The following is a 23236-nucleotide window of genomic DNA, read 5'->3' as shown; positions in this document are numbered from 1 at the left end:
TGGCTCTAAATTTCGTGAATTTGCGCCGATATTGGCCATCTTTGACTGCGCGCTGCTCCCCGTCGCAGTGCCGCCCGCCATCGCAATCGGTTGGGAAAGTTGCGTCCAGCCTTCTTCGTACAGCTCCGACGACCGCCAGTTTCGTTTGTGGGCAAAAAAACAAAAAATGAGGCCTTTTTATCACGTGGTTTGAGCGGTTTGAAACGCGCGGCACCCTAAGCCGCATCGCCATTGGCTACCGAGTCATTGTCAGCTGTGTTGGTGGCGGCCATCGGCATTCGGTCCGTCTGCTTTTCTGCGCGTCTACGCATACTTCCGCGATGACAAGCCCTAAAAAGTGCAACGTGAGACCGCAGAAGTTTCGAACGAAGCACAAGTTCAAGGGAAGGCGACGTAAAGCGCCCCGAACGACGGCGACGAACAAGAACGCGCCTACGTGTGCTAGGCCTGACGGCGGCATCGACGAGTGCGCGAGCGACAGTGGCTGCGATGAAGGGATTGACGCTGCGCTTTCTTTCATCAGTGCTTCGGAAAAGAAGCTCGGCTTCTTCGAAAAAGCCGAAAGACAGCGCGATGAGGTTCGTGCAACGACAGTTTTGTGCGACACCCTCTTGCTGACGGCACTTGTGGCAGGTGCGGCATGCCCTGCTTGAGGTATTCAAAAACTTGCCGTTCGGGAGCCGGCAGCAAAGCGCAAGGGACTTTCGTCGCTCCTCGAACTTCATTGCGAAAACAGCGAATGCTCAGCGACTGTTCTTTTGTGCTCCTATACGTCACTGCGTGTTACGGCGGACGGCAGCAGCCGAGTGAGCCAACGGTACGACAGTGGGAGCTCCCGAGATAGTTTCGCTGTAAATGTGAAGGCAGTGGTGGCTGCACGCAATGTCGGCATCGGTCATGAGCAATTGTCGAGATTTTGCTCCATTATTGGACTCCCAAAGCCAATGCACCACCGAGGATTTTTTTCGATAGCAAAGAAGGTGCACACCGCTGCCATGGCAGCTGTGAGTGAAAACTTGCGCCGATCCAGAGAGTTGACGAAAGAAGTAGCAGGCGAAACTGATGTGGCTGTTATGTTCGACGGCACTTGGCAGAAGACGGGCCACAAAAGCCACAACGGGATTGGCGCAGTTATCTCCTTAGATACTTACCTCTGCTTAGACTTCGAGGTCATATCAAATTACTGCCTGACATGCAGTAGGCACAAGGATATGGGCCCAGACGAGGAACTGTGGCAGGCATTTCGAGGCCCAGTCTGTGAAAACAATGCAGACTGTTCCTCCCATGCCATGGAAACGGAGGCTGCGATGCGCATTTCGCAGAGAACATTGACTTATGACACGCCACTGCATTTCATGACATTCTTGAGTGACGGTGACAGCAAAGCATATAGTGCAGTTGCAGGGTCAAAAGTCTATGGTGCTGTCAATATAGAAAAAAAAAGACTGCACTAATCATGTGGCCAAGAGACTTGGCACCGCGCTACGGAAGCTGCATGTGCCATTACCACGAGGGCAGAAAATGAAAGAGCCAGCCATGCAGAAGCTCCAAACATACTATCAGATTGCCACAACAAGCAACGAGTGTACGGGATATGTACACTACAGTATGGGCTTCGTACTTCCACTCATGCTCTACTGACAATGCTGGCAGCCACAAGTTTTGCCCTGCAGGAACAGAATCGTGGTGCAAACATCAACGCGCTGAAGCACTTGGTGAACCTGCACCACGTCACACACCTCTCCTGACAAAAGCACAGGGATTGGCTGTTTTGCCCATTTATAAGCGGCTAACGGATGAGAAGCTCCTTGCTCGATGCATCAAAGGGAAAACCCAGAACACATTGGAATCCCTGAACAGCAAAATTTGGCTACTTTGTCCCAAGACTAAGTTTGTCTCCCGAACGGTTGTCGAGACTGCCGCAGCTATGGCAATCCTGTGGTTCAACAAGGGTCATGCTACTTTCGAGCACATCCTGGAAGAGCTCAACATACTGCCATCTAGAGATCTAGTTACTTTCAGTGATTCCCGCGATGCGAGGCGCATCAAGAGAATGTCCGAGCGTCTGACAGCAGAAGCAAGGGCCCACCGTCGTCGTGGAGTGAAAAGGGCACGGCTAGAGGAGAGTGCTCGCAAGGACCGTGAGGGCACAATCTAAGCTGCAGGACAGTTCTAGTAACTTGCAGTGCTTTTCAAAGTTCTGTTGAACATTATGGCCAAAGATTATGCACTTCTAACAACTCTGATAAAAAAAAAGGTTTCAAACTTTCAAATGCGTTTTTCTCCTTTTCCAGTTTTGTGTGATCTGTGCTTCTTATACACGCTATTTCGTATACTTGGAATTGACATACCTCTATGAAATTTTGCACATAGCATGATGAAGGTCCAGAGAGTGCAAGTATCTATTCAGATTGTCAGTGCTGCTTGATTATGTTTTTCAAAAGTTACATAACATTGAAAGCCCTTGGCAACTAGAGCCATAGTAAATTTTTCTATTTTATTATTGTATTTCACCTTTTTACACACAAAATTAATATAGTTTTTTGCACTCTACAGTTCCAAAGAATCATAGTCAGCTATATCTGCATGCTTTATCTCAAATTTTTATAGGTCAGAATTGTTGCATAGCAATGGCCATAATTTTGCAGTATCTGACCTGCAGAAAGAAAACCAAGCAATCTACATGAAAATAAATGACATATTTGCAAAGAGGAGAAAAAACTATTAGCATGCCAAATTGTGTTAAATTCAGACTCTTATTAAAGAAAATCGTTTTGAGTAGCATCTACCCTCAACACCAAGAAATGTACCTTTGCTAGCGAGACAATCAAGGTTCTCTGCCCCCTTGTCAGCAAAGGAATTCGGCCCGACCCCGAGAAGCTTGCCGCTGTCCTCGATTTTCCTCGTCCACTACGTCACAAGGACCTGCGCAGCTTTCTTGGGTTATCTTCTTACTTCCAGCGCTTCATACGTGGTTTCGCGGAACTTGCGTCTCCGCTCCATCAACTCCTCGCAACGAACGTCCCCTTCGTTTGGTCCGAAGACTGCGAAAGTGCTTTCACGGCATTGAAGCAAGCCCTCACGTCGGATCCGGTACTGTGCCACTTCGATTCCACCGCACCCACCATCTTTCACACCGACGCAAGTGGTCATGGCCTTGGTGCGGTACTCTTGCAGCGTGACAAAAACTCCCGCGAACGCGTCGTTGCTTATGCAAGTAGTGCTCTTACCGCGCCAGAAAAGAACTACACTATCACCGAGCAGGAGTGCCTTGCTGTTGTTTCGGCAGTGCAAAGATTCCGACCATATCTTCACGGCCGTCATTTTACCGTCGTGACCGACCATAACGCCCTATGCTGGTTTTCATCGCTGAAAAACTTATCGAGTCGCCTTGGTCGCTTCGCTTGCAGGAGCATGATTTCGATGTCGCCTACAGATCTGGGAAGAAGCATCAAGATGCTGATGCTCTATCGCGCTGTGTTTTGCCCAGCGGAAGCAATTCACCATCGATACTCCAAAACGACAGCACCTCTCCAATCGCAGCGCTAAGTTCATCACCTGCCACCCTATCCGTCCTTGTTTCACAACAACGTGTCGACCCATACTGCCACACCATTGTTGACCGCTTGCCCGGCTCTACTACTCTTCCAAACGCCAGACTCCGTCGACAACTTGAGCAATTTAAGCTCGTCGGTGATGCTTTATGTCGCTACATTTACCACATCGATGGCAACAAGTGTGTACCCGTCATCCCACGTTCTCTGCAACGTGAAGTTCTGGAAGCCTTTCATGATGATCCAACCGCTGCTCATCTAGGCTACCACAAGACTTACGACAAAATTCGAAGTCGTTTTTGGCCTGGCCTTTTTTCAGCCGTCGCTAAGTACGTCGCCTCCTGTGTCCATTGCCAACGGTGAAAACGACCGACAACTGCTCCGGCTGGCTTAATGCAACCTCTTCCTTGTCCCGCCTCACCTTTTGTAGTCGTTGGAATCGACTTGTATGGCCCTCTTCCTATATCATCCAATGGGAATTGCTGGATTGTCACGGCAGTCGACCACCTTACCCGCTACGCAGAAACGGCTTCCATACCATCTGGGACTGCCACCGAGATCGCCGATTTCTTTCTTCGCCATATCTTTTTGCGTCATGGAGCTCCACGCATTCTCCTCAGTGATCGTGGCAAAGTCTTCCTATCTTCCATTGTCGAGCAAGTTTTGCGTGCCTCGAACACTGTTCACAAGACCACTTCTAGCTACCACCCGCAGACCAACGGATTGACTGAACGGTTTCATCGGACCCTATCGGACATGATCGCCATGTACATTCACCCCAACCACACGAACTGGGATGCAATTCTACCCTTCGCGACATTCACCTATAATACGGCTGCTCAACGCACTACCGGCTTTTCTCCATTTTTTCTCGTCCATGGTCACTCGCCGAGTTCGCTCTGGATGTCCCTTTCCTTTCGGCCCCTGCCCTCTCCACGGCTCCTTTCTCTGAAGAATTCCTATCTCGTCTCGCACACTGCCGTCACCAGGCCCGTGTTAACACCGGCCTCTCTCAAGACACTCGAAAATCTCGCTACGACTCGTCTCGCCGTGTTGCGAGTTTTTCCCCTGGTGACAAAGTTCTTCTATGGACTCCACTACGCGTCCCCGGCCTATGCGACAAATTCATCAGGCGCTTCATTGGGCCATACACGGTGGTCGAACAGACATCTCCTGTCAATTACCGCGTTTCTCCTCTTAGCGCCAGTCCTGATCATCGTTGCCGAGGAACAGAGATAGTGCACGTATCTCGTTTAAAGCATTATGCGCGATGCATTTCATAATACTGTCAAGCGACCAGGCAGCCGCTTTCACCGCGCGAGGGAATTAGTGTGAGCGCAACAAGCGAATGACTCTTTATTCTCTTTGTAATCATCATCACCTGTACATCTTTATCTAAAAATATCATCACCAGCATGATTTAGCTCGAGCCTGGCCGAATAAACCGGTTCCTCAGAATATTACTAAGTATTACGAAATTGGAATGTGACGATTGTTCAGCTGTGAAGGGACTAACTTTCACTTAGAAACAGGCCGTATTTCAGCTTGTTCGAGCTGCAATAAAGCCTGCAGCTGACAATATGCAGCTCGAATCAGGCTTATTGTCTGCTTTGCTGCTAGGAGGTGTGCTCCATGTCGGCGAGTTACAAGTTGGCCGACAGCCTGCAACACTGCGCTGGAACCACCAGCTACTGGTTCCATCACCTGCTGGTTCTATCAGCAGCTGGTTTCAACACCCACTGCAACCACCAGCTACTGGTTCCATCACCTGCTGGTTCCATTACCTCCTGGGAATGTGCTAATAGACCAGCACTGCTGGAAGCAATAGCCAATCAGCAGGAAAGTTTCACCTGGGTCCTGATGGTATGTGAAGCTCTGCAGGTGGTAACTGTCCAGAAGCTTCCACCAACCTTTACAGCAGAAATATTCGCATCACCGTACGAGATGCTTGCTGCGATTTCTAACCAAAATACAGCTGCTTGCACTAGTTCTGAAAAAGCTTGACAAGTTTTTAGAGCACGAAATTGGATGACATCAGAGCAAAAGCTCATTTATTTAAATTCAAAACGTGCTTCAGTGTTCCTCAAAAGCGAGCAGCCATTCTGATTACTTGCACTGCGAAACAATTCAGCCGGTCATCGCTAGGAACATGGTTGACCAGAACGAATGTTATACGAAAGATGTCCTCTCACCATGAGGCGGTCCCTGGCTGCGACGCTGGCCAGGACTGGCTGCCTCGGGATCCTCGGCGGGCTTGGCCTGCTCGGGGGGGCTCTCCAGGCGCCTCCTCTTGCCACTGCTGCTCTCCCTGGCCTCAAGCTTTCGCTTCTCAGCCAGGTGCTGCCCCTGCAAGAGCTGCCGGGCATGGCTTCGCAGGAAATAGCGAGGCAGCTCGCTTCCTGCATCAGCCTGGCCCACCGCTGGAGCCTTGGCTGCTCGAGCGTTCACAGGGGCAGCGCTGTGGGAAATGAATGTGCACATTTTTCTTTTTCTGCTTAACTCCGCTTGAGCAAGTGAAACTGCAATGGCAGAATTTTGCTCTTTATAAACAGGCTTTCTCTCTTGCACTGGGTTTACTTAGCGATAAAAGATAACAAGTTTAAGGTCCGACCCAGGTAAATGACCAGCTTTAGAAAAGTACAGACGTAACATTTTCTGGAAGGAGCAAGTTTAGCACAATTATGCTACCATGGCTACCATGGTAGATAAGTTCCTACCACACAGACTAAAACAGCATCGACATAAAAATGCCGAATGTTTTTCGATTTGAAAACAAGGATTGCGTCAGCTGCCCACTGCTGATGCAGAGTGCAAATGACTTCATTGCGGTGGCAGTCCTCTTGTGAGAACCGATCTACTTAAATGGGAGGCTACCCGGGATACCTAACTTCTACGAGCTAAGCTCCCTAAGGCGTGGGTCTGTCCATTCTTTGTATGTACCTGACCGCCTATAGTTCCACCTTTGCAAACTGCCCACTACTTCGTACTTGCAAAGATCCCACAACACCCCATCACCAATCGACCACTTCATCAACCATGAAGCCGTTATAATGAAGGCGGAACAAAAGCGACATATAGCTACCACTTACAAATATTAAAATTTTCTGTATAAACATATACAGTGTTTGTCACGTCTTTTATGATGTAGTGGGCGATATTGGCGGATGGTTCATGGTTTAGCGAAGAAACCCTCCAGTACTTCACCCCACTCATCATTCACTCCTTGGATATGCGGTGATTTTTTTATTTGCTAAGATATCTTTATAAAGCTTTTGGGGTATGTTCATACATTAACACTAAAGAAAGTACACATTTTCATAAAATTCTGTTCATCGGTTGTAGAGTTACTGAAGTCTAGCCCAATGGCTCACAAGTGTGCCTGATAAAGGGCCGGCACAAATCCCTTAATGTAACAGCTTGCAAACTGGGCTAGATTCACAATGATGGGGCTACTTTCACAAAAATGGGCAAGTTTTGTGCTTTTTTACAATAAAACGTGACTGCAGATGCACTGCCATGGTCATATATAAGAACACAGCAATGTGCAACTTTAATATTGCTAACATCACACTGTGGTCCCAAACTCTAACAGCAATGTGCAACTTTAATATTGCTAACAACACACTGTGGTCCCAAACTCTAGACTCTAAAACACGGACACAAGCAGCGAAATCAGTAAAGTCTATGTTGCACAAAAAATTACGACGACTGTGGCTCGCCGTATACCTGAGCTCTGATTGCAAAAAAAAAAAAGACTGAAAAGCTTTCTATCAGTGTTCCTCGGCAATTAAGCCAACACTGAAGAGACTCCTTGCAGCAGGAATTCTGTCGTGGAGAGCATGCCACTCATCATTGCTGATGACTAATGCGCATGCCTCAAACCCAACAACACCTCGCCCCCACTATACATGAAAAAAGCTTTTATGTAGACAGGGCCACACACAACCTCGTGCCCACGAGTTGCCATTGATGGATTCATTAAGAGCGTCCTGTTGTGCTTTCCTAATTTGTATCTGCCAGCCCTATGATCACCTTTCCATTCAATCAGTGGGAATCCCAAAATGTGCTTACGGTGAGAAAAACTGTCTTGGCACTGACTGGGCGGGTGGAGTTGCCTGTAGGGTGAACAGGTTCACGACACTACCCTGAATAGCAAGCCATCTGGAAGAGCCTGGCCTTCCAGATGAGGCGCTCGCGCCAGGCGAGGCGTTCCTGTGCATGCATGATGGGCTGCAGAAGGCCAATTGGGTGACAGCACCGTCAAAGCAACCTTTCTAAATAAAAACACTGCAAACTACGAGAGCACCAAGTGCACTGTTTTTTATGCTGCACAAACCAACACATACCGTACCATTTCCAATTATTAACAATACAGAATGGCGATAAAGTGGTCAAAAAGTCAGCACAGGCTATAAGTTGCTATAAGTGGCTGGCCAGTACAGAAAGGGCTCATTTCTTTCTGCAACTACATTCCTTCCATGCCAATAGCATAAATGCCATAATGCAAGCCATCACACAGGATGAACATGCCTCTCAAGAACTCACAGTCGGGACAGGCTGGCAGGCAGCCTTACGATCCTTCCTCCAGAACGAACTCCCACCAAATGTACTGGTTTAGATCACTACTTATGGATACCATAATCTCGCTACATTAGTATGGCAACTGCCAGACCCACGTTGAGGGTTCAGTACCTTAATGTTCACATACTTCCCAGGGTTGGCCTGTAATGCTCGAGTTTTTTTTGCCAATCGGACAGGCGAGTCATTCATTTCAGGGAGGCTTGCAAGAGATGAGCTGGTCTGTTTTCACGACATCCCCAATCATCATAAACTAGAGTGGAGGGCTTACTTCCCCCCTGCACAAGTAAGTCAACCAAGGCACAAGAATGCATCGGAAGAAAACTGCAGATGCAATTTTTCCAGCCCATATGTGCTGAGCAACATATCACCGGAAGATAATAAGCCAAATGCAAATGGTGCCACGGCCGGATAATATGCGCGATTGTTTCCCCGGGCAGTGGAAAGTTGTTGACCAGCTCAGATCCAGTCAGACATGGGTCGCGGAATGGGCAACACAGGTTGCCATGAACAACATGGAATCATCTGCACCTGCCTTCTAATGAAAATTTTCCATCGAGCCTTACTTACACCAGCAGACCACTACGACACTAAAAGCAGCTGTTGTGGTACAAGTATAGCTTTGAACCACTTTCCTATAATCGAGCCACCCATGCGCGCGAAGCCGCTCGTGGTCGCCTTCTGGCCTCCCAAGAAAACCAACAGCGTTAATAAGATCAAGGACATCCCTATGTGCACTTTTTGCCCGGTTCGTTGGTTCTGCTCTGGTCTCCGACCGGGCAGGTTGGCCTGTAAATCTGCTCCCTCGGTACACAGGACCATACAAAGTGCTTTGTGAGGAGACTCCCGTCACTTATGAAATCGCTCCTGCTGCCTCGTCGTTTTCATCCACCCCTCGAAACAGCGAAATCATACATGTCACACATCTGAAGCAGTACCACTCTCCCACTGACGTCCAGATGCGCCGGTACGGCGCCTTTACCGACGGTAGTTCTACATGTAGGATGCCACTGTTGCAAATTGTCAATGCACGTATGCATCCGACGAATGAAGGTCGCTTGCTGCTCGAGCGACGAGCCAGACTGGCCAGTGCTGCAACCACTCTTGCAAATATATTTTGCAAATAACGTGGGCATTTACAACACACTTCTTCATTACCTTTACATAACCATCATCACATGGTGTTCCTCATCTTCATTGTTGGTGCATATAACCTTTGAGTCTGTTCTGTGCCTCGATGTGACAGTTTTTGGCCACGTCTACCAGGCCTAAAAAGGCGTGTAAAGGACTACATCTCAAGTGGTGGAGGTTACTCCTCGTTTCCCTGTCCCTGCTCACCCACTTTACTTCTTGGAGCTTCACTCAAGTCGTCGTTTGGGCTACGTGTCCACCAGCACACCACAGGACGAACCCTCAGGTGCTTCTCCCTTTAACCCTCCGGCTACGACTGCCACAGCCACTCACTCTTGGATCGTCAGTGGACCCCCTTGCGAGCCCCCTCTGTTTTCTGAACTCTGAAATGAGAACACGGACTGGCTACACCAATATGACATAGTGAATGCAGCGAACTGTTGGGTCGATCCACACAATCTCCGCCACATCTCCTTTTATCTTAGACGAAGACTTGGTTTTTTAATTACCAGATCGACTTTCCCGACTGGGACGTCTTCAAAGAACATCTGCGACAAGACTTTGCTAGTCCAGCAGTTCAAGCCAGCCTGGCAAAGAGAACTCTTGATGGTCGCAAACAACTACGCGAGTCTTATACCGCATATATCGAGGATTTTCTCTCTCTTTGTCAACGCGTCAACACCTTCATGACCGAGACAAAGTGCACCATCTGCTCAAAGGCATAGGTTCTGTTGCCTTCAATGCTTTGGTCGCAAAAGACCCAACTATTGTTGCTTGATTGATGTTTTATTTTATTTATTACATACTGCCAATACCTTTAGGAATTATTGCAGGAAGGACACAAACTATAAACAAATAAGGAAAAAAGACAAAGGAAAAAAACACTGCGAAATAACTTTTTTTTTCTTTTTTTTCCCTTTTTTTTGTGCTGAATGGCAAAGTTAAGATAAACAGGAAAATTCACATTAGCTAAACATTTATACACAACTGTGAAATCTGTTTAGTGCTGACACATTATATCAATATACTTGCGATTATACAATCATAGTTACACATTAGTAGGTAAGCTTTACAAAAAATACGAAAAAAAAATATACATTCTATGCACAAGTAGTGGAATGTGGGTAGCAGAATAAATACCAATAGTACTATACATCGCTAAGGAAAAAAACGCAAAATATTTGTAGTTTTATGTTTGTGCATCATGTAAATAATTTTCAAGTAGTGATAAAAAGGTAGTTAGTGAGGTGGTATTGGTAATAGTAGAAGGTAAGTCGTTCACTATCGTATGGCTAGCGGAAAGAAAGTATTTAAAGCAATTTGTATGAAAGCGATATTCATTTAGGGTGTATGAGTGCTTTAGTAGAGTTATTCTTGTGTCAGAAATAGAGATATACCGTATTTACTCACATAATCCTCGCACTCGCATAATTCTCGCACCCCCCACATCGCCCTAGAAAGGTTGTCAGCCAATCTTCTCAAACCCGAGTCATTGTCGAGGCTGCGCAGATGGCACGCGAACAGGTAGGTGCCTTGTATTAGCAAGCCCTCCGTGGCTTTGAAGGAACGCAGGTTCCTCGAAGGTTTCGGTGCGGGCAGGTAGTTATATTATCTTTACCTTTCTGTTTCGTTTTCTTCTAGATTTTTCCTTGCTGTTTTTCAGTGCCTTTGTTTTTGTGTTGTTTGTTTTTGTTTTTTTGCTTACTCATGTTCTGCTCTTTGTGCCATTAGGTTTTTATCACATGGTTACTGTCTCCTCTATATATTTTCGTGCTCTGCGCAATAAACTCAGTTGGAAGTTAGCGCTTGTGTCTTTCGTGTCCTTCTTGTCTTTGTGTCGTCGTTTTGTTCTCGCGCTATAACTATCGTCATTGATGGTAAACTTTATTTCTTCAGAAGGAAACTGCGGACGATTCTGTTAAATAGCCATCAGCCCAATACTGACGTCCTACGCTTACCTTTGGAGGGCTCCTGTTGAGCGCCGACCGCTACCGCTACGCCCGCAACGCCCACAAGCTTCGCGTATAGTATTATAATTCTCGACTATTTGCTTCCACTTTTCGTCTCAAATAAATCTTGCCTTGTGTTGAACCTCTGCTTTTATTGTTGAGGTAAGTTCTAATTAGTACTTTGTAAAGCTTGCTGTAAATTGCTGGTGTGAGAATCCCGATTTGCGGCCACTTTGTTTTTTTTTTCGCTCTCTTTGTTTTCGTGGAAAGTTTTCCCCGCTTAATTCTCGCACCCCCCAACTTTGCATCAGGTTTCTGGCAAAAAAAGTGCGAGGATTATGCGAGTAAATACGGTACTTAGAACTATCAACATTTAACTTGTTATGAATTAATTGATGAAGCAGTTTCAATCGGGCGAGCATAGCGCGGTTTTCAATTGCGAGTAATCCAGCCGATTTGATTAAAGCACTTGGAGAGTATGAGAGTTGATATTTATTGAAGATTAACCTTATTGCTTTTCTATGCACTCCCTCTATAATGGTGATTAATTTGTTAGTCGATGAACGTTATGCTGGGGTAGCATATTCTAATACTGATCTAACGAGTGTATTACAAGGTAGTAATTTAGTCTCACGGGGCGCTTGACGAAGGCGTCGCTTAAGAAAAAAGAGCCGCCCAAGTGCTGTTCAAGTGATGTTCACATGGCAATCCCATCTAAGGTCAGACGTTATTGTTAGTTCAAGGCAATTGTGCTGCGCGACTACTGTTACCGGGTCATCGTTTATGGCATAAGAAAACTCATGTACGTGCCGTTTTCTTGTTATTCGCAAAAGAACTGTTTTTTTAACATTAAGGCTCATTTGCCAGTTAGCACACCATGCGAAAACCGACAGTGCACTATTCAATGCTACATGGTCAACTGGAGAAGTAATTTCTTTGTAGAGTATACAGTCGTCAGCAAAAAGACTTTTGTTGACTGGGATGTCCGTGGGTAAGTCATTGATAAAAATGAGAAATAGTGCAGGAGCCGAAACGCCACCCTGAGGAACACCAGAGGTGACATGATAAGTTTAGAACTGGTGTGGTTAATTTGTACAAATTGCGTCCGGTTGGATAGGTTGTTCTTTAACCATCCACTATGTGGGGTTTAACGTCCCAAAATTACCATATGATTATGAGAGATGCCGTAGTGGAGGGCTCCGGAAATTTCTACCACCTGGGGCTTTTTAACGTGCACCCAAATCTGAGCACACGGGCATACAACATTTCCACCTCCATCGAAAATGCGGCCGCCGCAGCCGGGATTCGAACCCGCGACCTGCAGGTCAGCAGCCGAGTACCTTAGCCACTATACCACCGCGGCGGGGCAACTACTGTTGCTGACAGTGTGGCTATGTGCCAGCGCCTAGATGAGCTCGAATCCGCACGGCTGCAGCTGGACAACTCTCCTGCAGCCATCCCCGACAACCCTGCTGCCAACCCCTCGTTACAAGCTACGATACGCGCAATGATATGAGAAAAACTGCAGTCGCTCGGTTTTTCAGCACGTCAGCTTCCTTCAGACACCCCTAGTACAAATTTACGGGGCGTCGTTAGGGAGGAGTTGGTGGCTATGACTGGTAATGCGTCCACAGACCCTCACGCCTCCAAAGACCCACTAACGTAAGCGCAAGTCGCCGCACTTACTCCAGCCTTCGTTCCATCGATGCTAACGACAACACACCAGCCTACCCGACGTCCCTGGCGCCCAGCAAGCCAAACCATCCTTACTATGCACGACCGGCACCAGTACACCTGGCTTCCATAGTTCCCAACCCAATGAACCGACTTGCCCAACAAATCACTCTGCCAAATACCCAATCCTACTATCAGCCATGGCGCCCGACAAGACCTGCCTGCTACTATTGCGGATATCGTGGACACATCGCACGTTTCTGTCGCAAGCGTCGGCGAGACGAGCATTGTGGGTTTGACACTTATGACCGGAATGACTTTGCCACTGCGACCACTTTCCAGCACTGTCCTTACGCTATGCTTCCCGATCGCTCCTGCTCACCATCACCGACTCCTAAAATGGCTCCTCGCTACCGTAGTGCCAGGCATCGCTTGCCATCTCCTCTTCATCGCCACTTTTACCTGTCTCAAACTAAATTACGCAGCTTCTGGGAAAAAAGCTGCATTTAGCGAAGTTCGAAAGATTCCTCCAGAACATCCTTATAATATAATTATCTGTTTTAGTAGAAGGCATAGAAGTGGAGGCATTAATATACACTGGTGCTAAATTCACAGAGATTTGTGTGCACGGCTCTGCAATGTTACTACGCCCTACGATGGACCGATTTCGCTCACTGCTCAAGAAGATGCCATTCGACCTTCTGCTATGTGCACTGTTTGCGTCTACATTGTGTACAATGTGCAATGCTTAGTTTGTGTGCTCAACAGCTAATATTAGGATGGGACTTTCTTTCAACGGCAACCGCGTTCATCTGCTGCCAGCAATGTGTTATCCACATGAACGATACCTCCTATTTGTTTAACGCAGATGACGCCACTTTGTTTTTATGCAGAAGAAGACACTGAGATACCTTCGCACAGTCATCGAATTGTTACACTTCCGTCTGATGTCACCGACAGCGGCGATGTGCTGGTACAACCCTCCGTACACTGCGTCCACTGCGTCACCAGAGGGATAGCTTTCGCATCAGGCCTGGTACGTTTGGACGATACCTTCGCATTCGTTTGCGCATCAAATCTGACGTCTGGAAAAATTCTGCTTCAGAAGGGCTTAACGTTGGCTTGCGTTGCTCCACCAGATCCTGCTGAACGTTTCCCATTCATCTCCACCCTCAAAGCTACCATCAGTTCCAACCCGACCCCTTTGCAGACTCAACAGTTGCTTGCCTAACTGACTAAGCACGAAGCTTCGTTTGACGCCCATTCTCCCTATTGAGACAGACGTGCGTCACCACGCATCGGATTGAGACTGACGGTACGTCCATTGTTCGTCGTCAGCCATATCGCGTATCTGTAGCTGAGTGAAAGGTTACTGAAGAAAACGTTGACATGTTGAGACGGAACGTAATTCGCCCCTCTGCTAGCCCTTAGTCATCACCTGTCGTCTTAGTTTGAAAAAAAGATGGTTCTGTGTGGTTCTGTGTGCTTCTGCATTACCGTGTGCTGAACTAGATCACGCGCAAGGATGTATGCCCTATGCCACGTATAGATGATACCTTAGATTCGCTACAGGAAGCTCAATACTTCTCGAGTCTGGATCTACATTCGCGATACATGCAGATACCGATGCATCAGGATGATAAAGAAAAGATGACGTTTTCGACACTAGATGGACACACCCGCAACATCAGAGTGCATGATTGACACCGTTCTGCATGGCCTGAAGTGGAAGACTTGCATGTGCCATTTGGACGACATCATTGTTCTCTCGTCAAGCTTCTCTCAACACTTACACAGTTTAGACGAAGTCCTTATGTGCCTTGGTACCTCTGGCCTTCAGCTGAACGCGAAAAAGTGCCGTTTTGCCGGCAAGACAAGTAATGTTTAAGGCCACATTGTGAGTACCGATGGAATTCGTCCCGATTTCGATAAAATATCGACGGTTCTTCTTTTTCCTTGTCCCGAAAGGACATAGGACTTGCACAGTTTTCTCGGGCTGGCTTGATACTTCCGCCGATTCATACGAGACAATTGTGTCGATAGCGGCACCTTTGCACAAATTACTCGATTGCGGTGTTCGCTTTGAGTGGTCTCCTGCCTCAAAATGAGCCTTTAGCCATCTTAAAAAATGCTCTCACATCTGAACCAGTACATTGCCATTTCGATGAAACAGCACCCACACTCCTGCATACCGACGCTAGCAGTTACGAAATCGGAGGTATTCTACTGCGATGAATCTGTGAAAGGGTCGTTGCATATGCAAGCCGCGTCCCGACCAACGCAGAGAAGAATTACACCATTACTGAACAGGAGTATTTAGCTGTCGTGTGGACGGTGCAGAAGTTTCGACCTTATCTACATGGCCGTCATTTTACTATAGTTACAGACCATCATGTCTTATGTTCGCTTTACATACTCAAGAATTTATCAGGATACCTTGGTCAATGGATTATACATATTCAAGAATATAACTTCACTATTACCTACAAGTACGGTAAAAAGCACCAGAATGCAGACGCACTTTCTCGCTGCACACTTCCTACACTGCCGTCCAGTGGTTCCGCTAATAACTTCAGCAATGAACACTTGCATAGTCCTACATATGTTTCGTCCTTAGCCCCCATTAATAAGACCCCTCCTGATGACCATGGCTCCATCATAATGCATCAACTCGCTGACGCTTACTGTAGACACACCATAGATCGCCTTCAGGAAAAATCACGACCGCCTAATGCTTGCTTTTGGCGATAGCTCACACAGTGCAATCTCGATAACCGCGTTTTTTATCGTCACAATTATCACCTCGATGGTCAACGCTGGGTGCAAGATGCTCGCTTACCTTGCAATGGTGAAGCCTTTGCTATTAGGTGACCGACGGGCTGACATCAACACACGAGGTGTCGCTTTACTTCTCATCTTGCTTCAGTCTGAAAAATTCGCTTGCCATCAGTTGAATGTGTATTGCGTCCAAAAACACAGCAAAGGAATATCGCAAGCACATTATGACTGAAACCACGCCATAAATGTAAAAAATAAAGTGCTAAATGTTGCGCATGCATATACAGCTGTCTGCACATGTGCACTAAACAAACTATGCAAGACACAAGAATGACTACCAAATTAGGCAACACGAAAAGGGTATTACTCCCATAACAAAAGCATACCTACAGAATACCTAGATAGGATGCTTAGAAATAATATGAAGCGATTTTAAGCAACTATGACCATTAATTTATAGAAGTGGCACAACACCTGTCCCACTATCTCACAAGCACACCAACCTGTAATCCATTATAGAATACAGGCTAGGAGGGGGCGAGTTGGTCTGGGTTCATACTGATGTATTACTACAGCATGGTAATAAATACAAAAAACGATATATGGACAGGACATGTACTATACTCACATCTTCCACATCAAATCTTTATCTTTTCCTTCATATACATTATCTCGCTGCAGTAATACATCAGTATGAACATTTCTCACACGAAAAGACTGAAACGAAGTAGTACAGAGCTATCTATGTCCAAATGTGCAAAGACAAAAGATTCTAGCAGAACTCACTTCCAGTCAGGATATACACAATACGCACCCATTAAGGTGTACAAGCGGCACAGCCTGACCTCTCTCGTACACCAACCATTCTAGTTCTTTTCTGTCTCTTCTGTCACTGCAGATGAAAATGGCCACCCAAGTTATGCAAATTTCTGTCCCTATACAAGATTGTGCAAGCCACATCAGTGTGACATCACCAAATGCACTGAATTTGGTAAACCCTGTCTCAAGGTGCTAACTTTTCACTTAAATATTGTATATTCGTGGTCTCCCTTCCAGACTGTAGAGCACGACATGGCAAGCTACAGTTATCAGGGCAGTTTTGCGCGGTCCACCCCCCCTCCAATCAACCTCCCCCACTCCACAACGATACGATAAACACCTCCACATCTTTCAGAGCCTGTTGACGAGCGATCTTGATGTTGACGTTTTCACGAGATGGCTACAAATGTTGAGTACCGCGATTCACATTACATGAGTGGTTTCTGTTGTTGCTATATCATGCCCAATATTTGCAACCTTGTGACATGTGTGCTGCAAAGTTACGCCTTATATTCCACTTTTGAATGTCATAATCGACAATTTGCCAAAATTTTTTTTCCCTGCAAAGTGCACATCCTCACCCAATTTTGCTGTGCACCCTACGACCATGTGGGCTTCACGCAACTCTGCCCTCTACCTCAAAACGTTGCCGACCTCTTGTCTAAAACATTGATCGCTTGATTATATTAAGGGTGAAGCTCCTAAAGCTGCGAGTCTGTCAATGCATGTTTTTTGCGACCAGTTCATAATCACCTGGTTGTATGACTCACTAAGAGGTGGCGCTAGTGTGAGTGACAGAACGAGAGAGACGGATAGAGAGAGACGCGCTTTTTCGTCGTCTGTTCTGAGCTCTCCGACTTTACGGTGCAATCATGCGAACAATGGCCGGCGACGACGACATCCTCGCAACGCTCAACGTTACCGTGATGGCGTGTCTGCTGTTGCTTCAGCGTCGCCGCTCTCGAAATGCGCCGCGAAGTGAGTGAATAAAACAGACAATTCATTTGCGCTCAACACGCAATGAGCCACGCAATCCCCACTTACCTGTCAATCCAAACATAGATCCTATAATATCCCATCTGATCATTTTTGCTTCCTTATCTTTATAATCAGGCATCGTTTTGTCATATAAGAAGGGGTAGAGTCTAATCTCCTCTAAAAAGCGTTCGGTGTCCGTGGTGCCGTTGTCAGCGTGCTTCAGAAACTGACGGCGTGAGAAAAATGACAGACAAAAAAAAAAAAGAAAACAAGCTCCGTGCATTGCTATGGCGACAACCACGCATGTCGCTGATTGGCACTTTGCTTCGGCTTTATCAGCCAATTGGGCTGATAAAGACATTAGGCCCGAAGTCTAAGCAGGCTTTGAGAGAGGCAGCGAGCAAAATAATAATCGATGGTGAAGTTCCCGATGGATGGAAACTTAGCAGAAGGAGCATGATCTATAAAGGAAAGGGGGACAAAGCTGACATAAACAACCATCGTCCCATAACAGTGACATCAGTGGTCTACAGGCTGGCGATGCAGATTATAAAGAAAAGACTGCAGGCATGGATAGAGGATGAGGGGGTGCTGGGGGAACTGCAGAATGGGTTTCGGAAACACAGGAGGTTGGAAGACAATCTGTTCTCACTGACGCAGTGCATCGAAATAGCAGAAAAGGAACACAGGCCCCTGTGGCTAGCATTTTTGGATATCAAGGGAGCGTACGATAGCGTGGTTCAAGAGGAATTGTGGGGAATACTGGACACACTAGGCGTGGAACATGTAGTCACTAATCTTTTGAAGGGCATCTATAAAGGTAACAAGGTAGTTATAAAGTGGGAAAAAAAGGTATCCAAGCCTGCAGAGGTAAAACGGGGGCTTAGGCAAGGGTGCCCCCTGTCACCCTTATTATTTATGATGTACCTACAAGGATTAGAGGCAAAATTAGAGGGAAGTGGACTGGGCTTCAACCTCTCTTTAGTCAAACAAGGAAAACTTATTGATCAGGCACTACCAGCATTAATGTACGCAGATGATATAGTGCTAATGGCCAACAACAAGGAAGATTTGCAGAGATTGATGGACATCTGCGGTAATGAGGGAGATAGGTTAGATTTTAGATTCAGTAAGGAAAAATCAGCAGTCATGATTTTCAATGACAACGAAGGTAGTGAGCTTAGAATACAGGAGGTCACGCTAGAGATAACAGATAAATACAAATATCTGGGCGTATGGATAAGCAATGGGACCGAGTACCTGAGGGATCACGAAATATACGCGACGACTAAAGGTAACAGGAATGCAGCAGTGATGAAAAATAGGGCACTGTGGAAAAATGGGGCACTGTGAAATAGGCCACTGTGGAAACAGCAGGTGGCCAACCCAAAAAGAACTATCGGTTAAAAAGAAAGTGAAGGAAACGAAGACTGACATGTGGAGAATGGACATGATTAAGAAGTCCACACTATAGATCTATCGAACTTTTAAGGAGAAAATTGCCAAGGAAAGGATCTATGATAATACTCGGGGTAGTTCTCTACTGTTTGAGGACAGGACGAGAGTATTGCGAACCAAGACATATCGGGCCAAATCGAAGGGGTAGACACAGTATGCAGTGCGTGTGGAGAGGAAAAAGAAACTGCCGAACACTTGATAATGTTCTGTAAAAGGCTTCACCCTATAGTCCTGGATGATGGCGCAGAGTTTTTCAAAGCACTGGGGTTTAGGGACCGGGAGGGTAAAATAGACTAAGCGGGTAGACTTAACTAGAAGGAGGTTATGTGATTGGTGGCTAAAGTCAAGGCACGAGTGAAAATTAAACTCTTCACTGCAAAGTACGAATCCTCAAACTCGCTTTTTAAGGGAAAAAAAATATAGTGTTTGGTTTATTCAGTATTTCGGCTTGGTGGCGCTATCCACCGCCCGATCTAAAGAGTACAGCCATATCCATCCAGCGGCAGAAATAGCGCAAGGAGCGATTGGGTCGGCGGCAGATATTCCTCTATGCTCGGCGGGAGAGAGAAAAGCGGCGCCGCTAGTGCGTTCGTGGCTTAACGCCGATTCCCACTTACGTGGGTTATGTCGATTTTTTTTTAAGGCCACACGTGACAACTTCACTGTACAACAACTACATCAGCGCTGATATTTTTCAAGAAACCAACGTCAAATCACCTGCAGATATACAGCATATTGAAAAGGCATTGGTCATGATGTCGTCGATAGGTCTAAAACTCGTTTGACAACCTTACGCTAACGCTACGCCCGCAAGCTTTGCGTGCTATGTGCTGTTCAAATACCCATTCTTCTCAAGTTTGGTGCCTGCCGCAAATGAACTGTCTCGGCACTTGATGGACTAAACTTCGGGTAGCGCAGAGCATGCAGTCAAACACGCGACTGCCATTTCGTCTGTCCTTCTGCTGCTATGGGCTACAATTTTGTTCAAAAGTCGTGAACCTACAAGCCCGAGTGAGTGAGTGAAACAACTTTATTGACGATCCGGCATAAAGGGGGAAGGGGTAGGGGGATTAAAGCGAGACACTAGCGTGCTCGGACGTCCCAGAGCAGCAACCTACTCGCGTCAATCCCGTGGGGGCGCCGCTTTCGGCCACTGGCGTTCCAGGATGCTAAGCACGTGCTGGACCACGTCTCTTTGGTTGCCTGGCTCTCGACTGATGATTTTGCTGCTTATGGCAGTTGGCATTACTTCTTGGTTACCCGGCGGTGGTGCACAGTCCCAGAGGAGGTGTCTCTGGGTGGCTCGCGCCTTCTTGCAGTATTGGCATACATCAGTAGTGTAAACCTCCGCGCAAACGTGCTTTGCCCAGACGGGGGTCCATGTGGCTTGTACTTGCAACTGCCGTAGTGTGGCTGCTTCTCTGCATTGTAGGTCTCGATGAGGCGGTGGGTAGAGGCGTCTGCTTGTTCTGTACCACTGCAGAACGTCGGCGTAGGTTGTGATAAAATACTCTCCGTCTTCGGCATCGGGTCGTTGCGGCTCCGAGGAATGCGTTGACAGAGACCCACGGCCAGTTAGCGCGTGTGCCTCCGTATCTGCTTCCTCGTTGCGGTTCGGGCCCACGTCCAGCTCCCCGGCGTGCGCAGGGAACCACTTGACGGTAATGTTGGTTTCCGGTCTTGCTATAGTTGAACATACTCTTGCAGTGGTTCCATGGACGTTGTTTGTAGCAAAGTTGACTATTGCCGTCTTCGAGTCGCTGAGGGCCGTGCGGAAATCCGGGATCGCTAGTGCCAGTGCGATTGCAAACTCCTCGGCTTGCGTGGGCGACTTGCACCGTATGCTTCCCGACGTTGCGAGTACTCCAGTGTCTGCTGCGATGACTGCTGCTGCGTACGTGCTTGGCCGGTGGGGATACTTTGCCACGTCCACGTAGTACGCGCGCGGATCGTTGGCGTGACTATTTGTTGACACGCTGATTATGAAAGTGCTTTCACGGGGCTTGCACTTCCCGGTGACGATTTCGACCGTGCTGTGCTCGATGGCACCGTTGGGTAGCAGCTCGTGATCTATTGAAGTTAGATTCTTCTTTACCAAGGTGCAGACCCCCTGCCCTGCGGCTTTCCTAACTGTTCGTGCACAAGGGGGCTTCACAAAGGATCTGTACTCCTGTAACGTCGGTGGGGTTTCACTGTGCGTTTCTTGTATTATAACGTCGGGTCTCTCTGTGCTTTGCTGTATGTACTGTTGTAGCAATGCTTTTCTACCCTGTATGCTGTTGGGATTCCACTGCCATATGAGGAGATGATGCTGTTGTGTCTGTGCTCTGTTTCTGTGGTTAGCAGTGCCCGTTGCCATTGTCCCGTCCATTATTGCGGTAGGGTGAAGGCCTGTTGTGGGATTAGTCCCGACGCCATCAGCGCGTGTATTAGTGCATCCAACTTAGTCTGTATTCCTTGTATGGTAGACTGCATGCCATGTACGGGTGTCACCAATGTGTCGAGGCGTGCGTTGGTTGCATCGAGGCGATCATTAGTAACTTTGATGGCTTGGCTCAGGATTTCGTAGTTGGCTTTCATGGTCTGTTCTAGTCGATCTTGACGTTCTTCTAGGCTGTCCAGCCTAGCGTTGACTCTTCGTTCACGTGCGTATTCGAGCGCTCGCTTCTTGGGTGCCGGTTCGCTTGTCCTAGCAACGTCGATCGTTTCGGGTTCTGCGCTGTTAGCTTCCGTAGGAACTGGGGCTTGTACCTCCATGGCTGAGTGTGTTGTTTTCCGTTGGCGTTGGGGGTCTTGGTTGAATCTGCAGCGGCGACCTGTTGCTGCTGCACCTGTTGAGCAGTCACCTGTTGCTGCTGCTGCTGTGCATTGACGAGTTCGTTCAACTTAACGTTCATCTCTTGCATTTGAGCTCTCTGTTCAGCGATACATCTCTTGAGCTGGGCATTTTCATTGCGTAGTGACTGGATGGTGTTGTCCTTCGCTTCAGCTACGTGGTTGAGCGGATTGCGGTTCGCTGCTTGCGGGTTGACTGCCTGGGCCTCATTTATCACGTTGCCCGGTCGCTGCTGGTTGCGGTTGTAATTCCCTGCGCTTGCTGTCGGTGCTTCTGCCGTGGCTCGCCAATTGTCCCCTGCTTTTGTCCCGCTTCCTCGAGCGGCTGCGTCCTCTATTTGATAGACGTGCTTCGTTCTGTTGTTGCGGTGGCAGCTGCTGGAAGTCTTGCGACGAAAACGTTGACGCCGCGTTTCTGCGCTCCCATCTGCGCCGAGTAACTACGAAGGGCACCTTGTACTTGTTCGTACAGCCTTCCGTGCCCGTGGCGTGGGCTCCATTACACAGTTTGCAACGTGGCTTGCACCGCGACACGTGGTCTGCCGCCAGGTTAGGCGTGCCACACGCAAAGCAGATCTTGGTTTCCGGCGTGGGGCATACATCGGCTCGATGGCCGATTTTGCCGCATGTCTTGCATACGTTGTGTTGTCTGTATAATCCACACTTTACTATAATGGAGCCGTACTTTATGTAGTTGGGAACCTTTGTTCCTGCGAACAAAATGACGATGGAGGTAGTGTTTCCAATCCTGTGCGCTTCGAGGGCCTGCGGGTTTCCTTGGTTAACGATATTCTCATGCAGATCTTCGGCAGTGTTCTCTACTGCGATGCCACGGATTACTCCTTTCACTGTGCCGCGAGGCGCGGTGCAGTAGGCATGCGTTTCGTAGCTACGGCCCCCAATGTACAGGGAGCGTACGCTTGCGTAGTAACGTGCTCATCCTTCATCGGGCTTGCTGATCACAATGATGTTCTGCGTGGGATTAGTACAAATCGTATCCGCTTTCACTGCGGTCTTGGGAACGTTGGCTGCTGTTATGACTGCGGGCATTACGATGTCAGCTTCGATTTTCGCTAGGAATAGCCCTCCTCTCTGTCGTATTACAATCTTCTGCTCTTCCCGCGGCAAATTCAGCGGCATGCGGGACGCTTTAGCGATTCTCGCTATCATGCGTTTTGCTTGAGTTTCGCTAAATTGCGGAGTTGGCTTGCTGCTTTGGGTAACTTCGTTAAGCTGGGGCTTATTAAGTCGTTGGCTTACTTGTTTTCCGGAGAATTTCCATCCCGCGATGTCGCTTGGGTGTAAGTCGTTGCCGCGCACCGCGACTGCGGTGCGGCCGGTGCTGCTTAGCACCTCTTGGTCGTTTATCGTGTCGATGGTCGTAGTCAACGTTTTTAGATACTTTTCAGTTTGCAAACTCGCTTCGAGAGGCGGTGTCGTTTTGTCGCCCTTGCGAAAGGTGGCGCTGGCATTCCGTTGAGA

At 47.6% G+C, this 23236-nt stretch overlaps 1 protein-coding gene across 1 annotated transcript in view; it reads right to left on the bottom strand.

Annotated features, from left to right (window-relative positions):
• LOC142786344 (uncharacterized) overlaps nt 1-23236 on the bottom strand; it is a 121107-nt gene that overhangs the window by 86202 nt on the left and 11669 nt on the right. Inside the window, exons 2-3 of the mRNA XM_075883973.1 lie at nt 15726-15813; nt 5747-6012 (exon numbers count right to left, since the gene is read on the bottom strand). Of these exons, the coding sequence (XP_075740088.1) occupies nt 5747-6012; nt 15726-15802 (343 nt within the window). The 5' untranslated portion in view covers nt 15803-15813. The remainder of the gene's footprint in view (nt 1-5746; nt 6013-15725; nt 15814-23236) is intronic.

The sequence above is a fragment of the Rhipicephalus microplus genome, unplaced genomic scaffold (assembly GCF_043290135.1).
Source record: "Rhipicephalus microplus isolate Deutch F79 unplaced genomic scaffold, USDA_Rmic scaffold_22, whole genome shotgun sequence".
Classification (NCBI taxonomy): Eukaryota; Metazoa; Arthropoda; class Arachnida; order Ixodida; family Ixodidae; genus Rhipicephalus; species Rhipicephalus microplus.
Note: the sequence above shows the minus strand (reverse complement) of the source record. Positions and strands in the feature narration are given on the sequence as shown.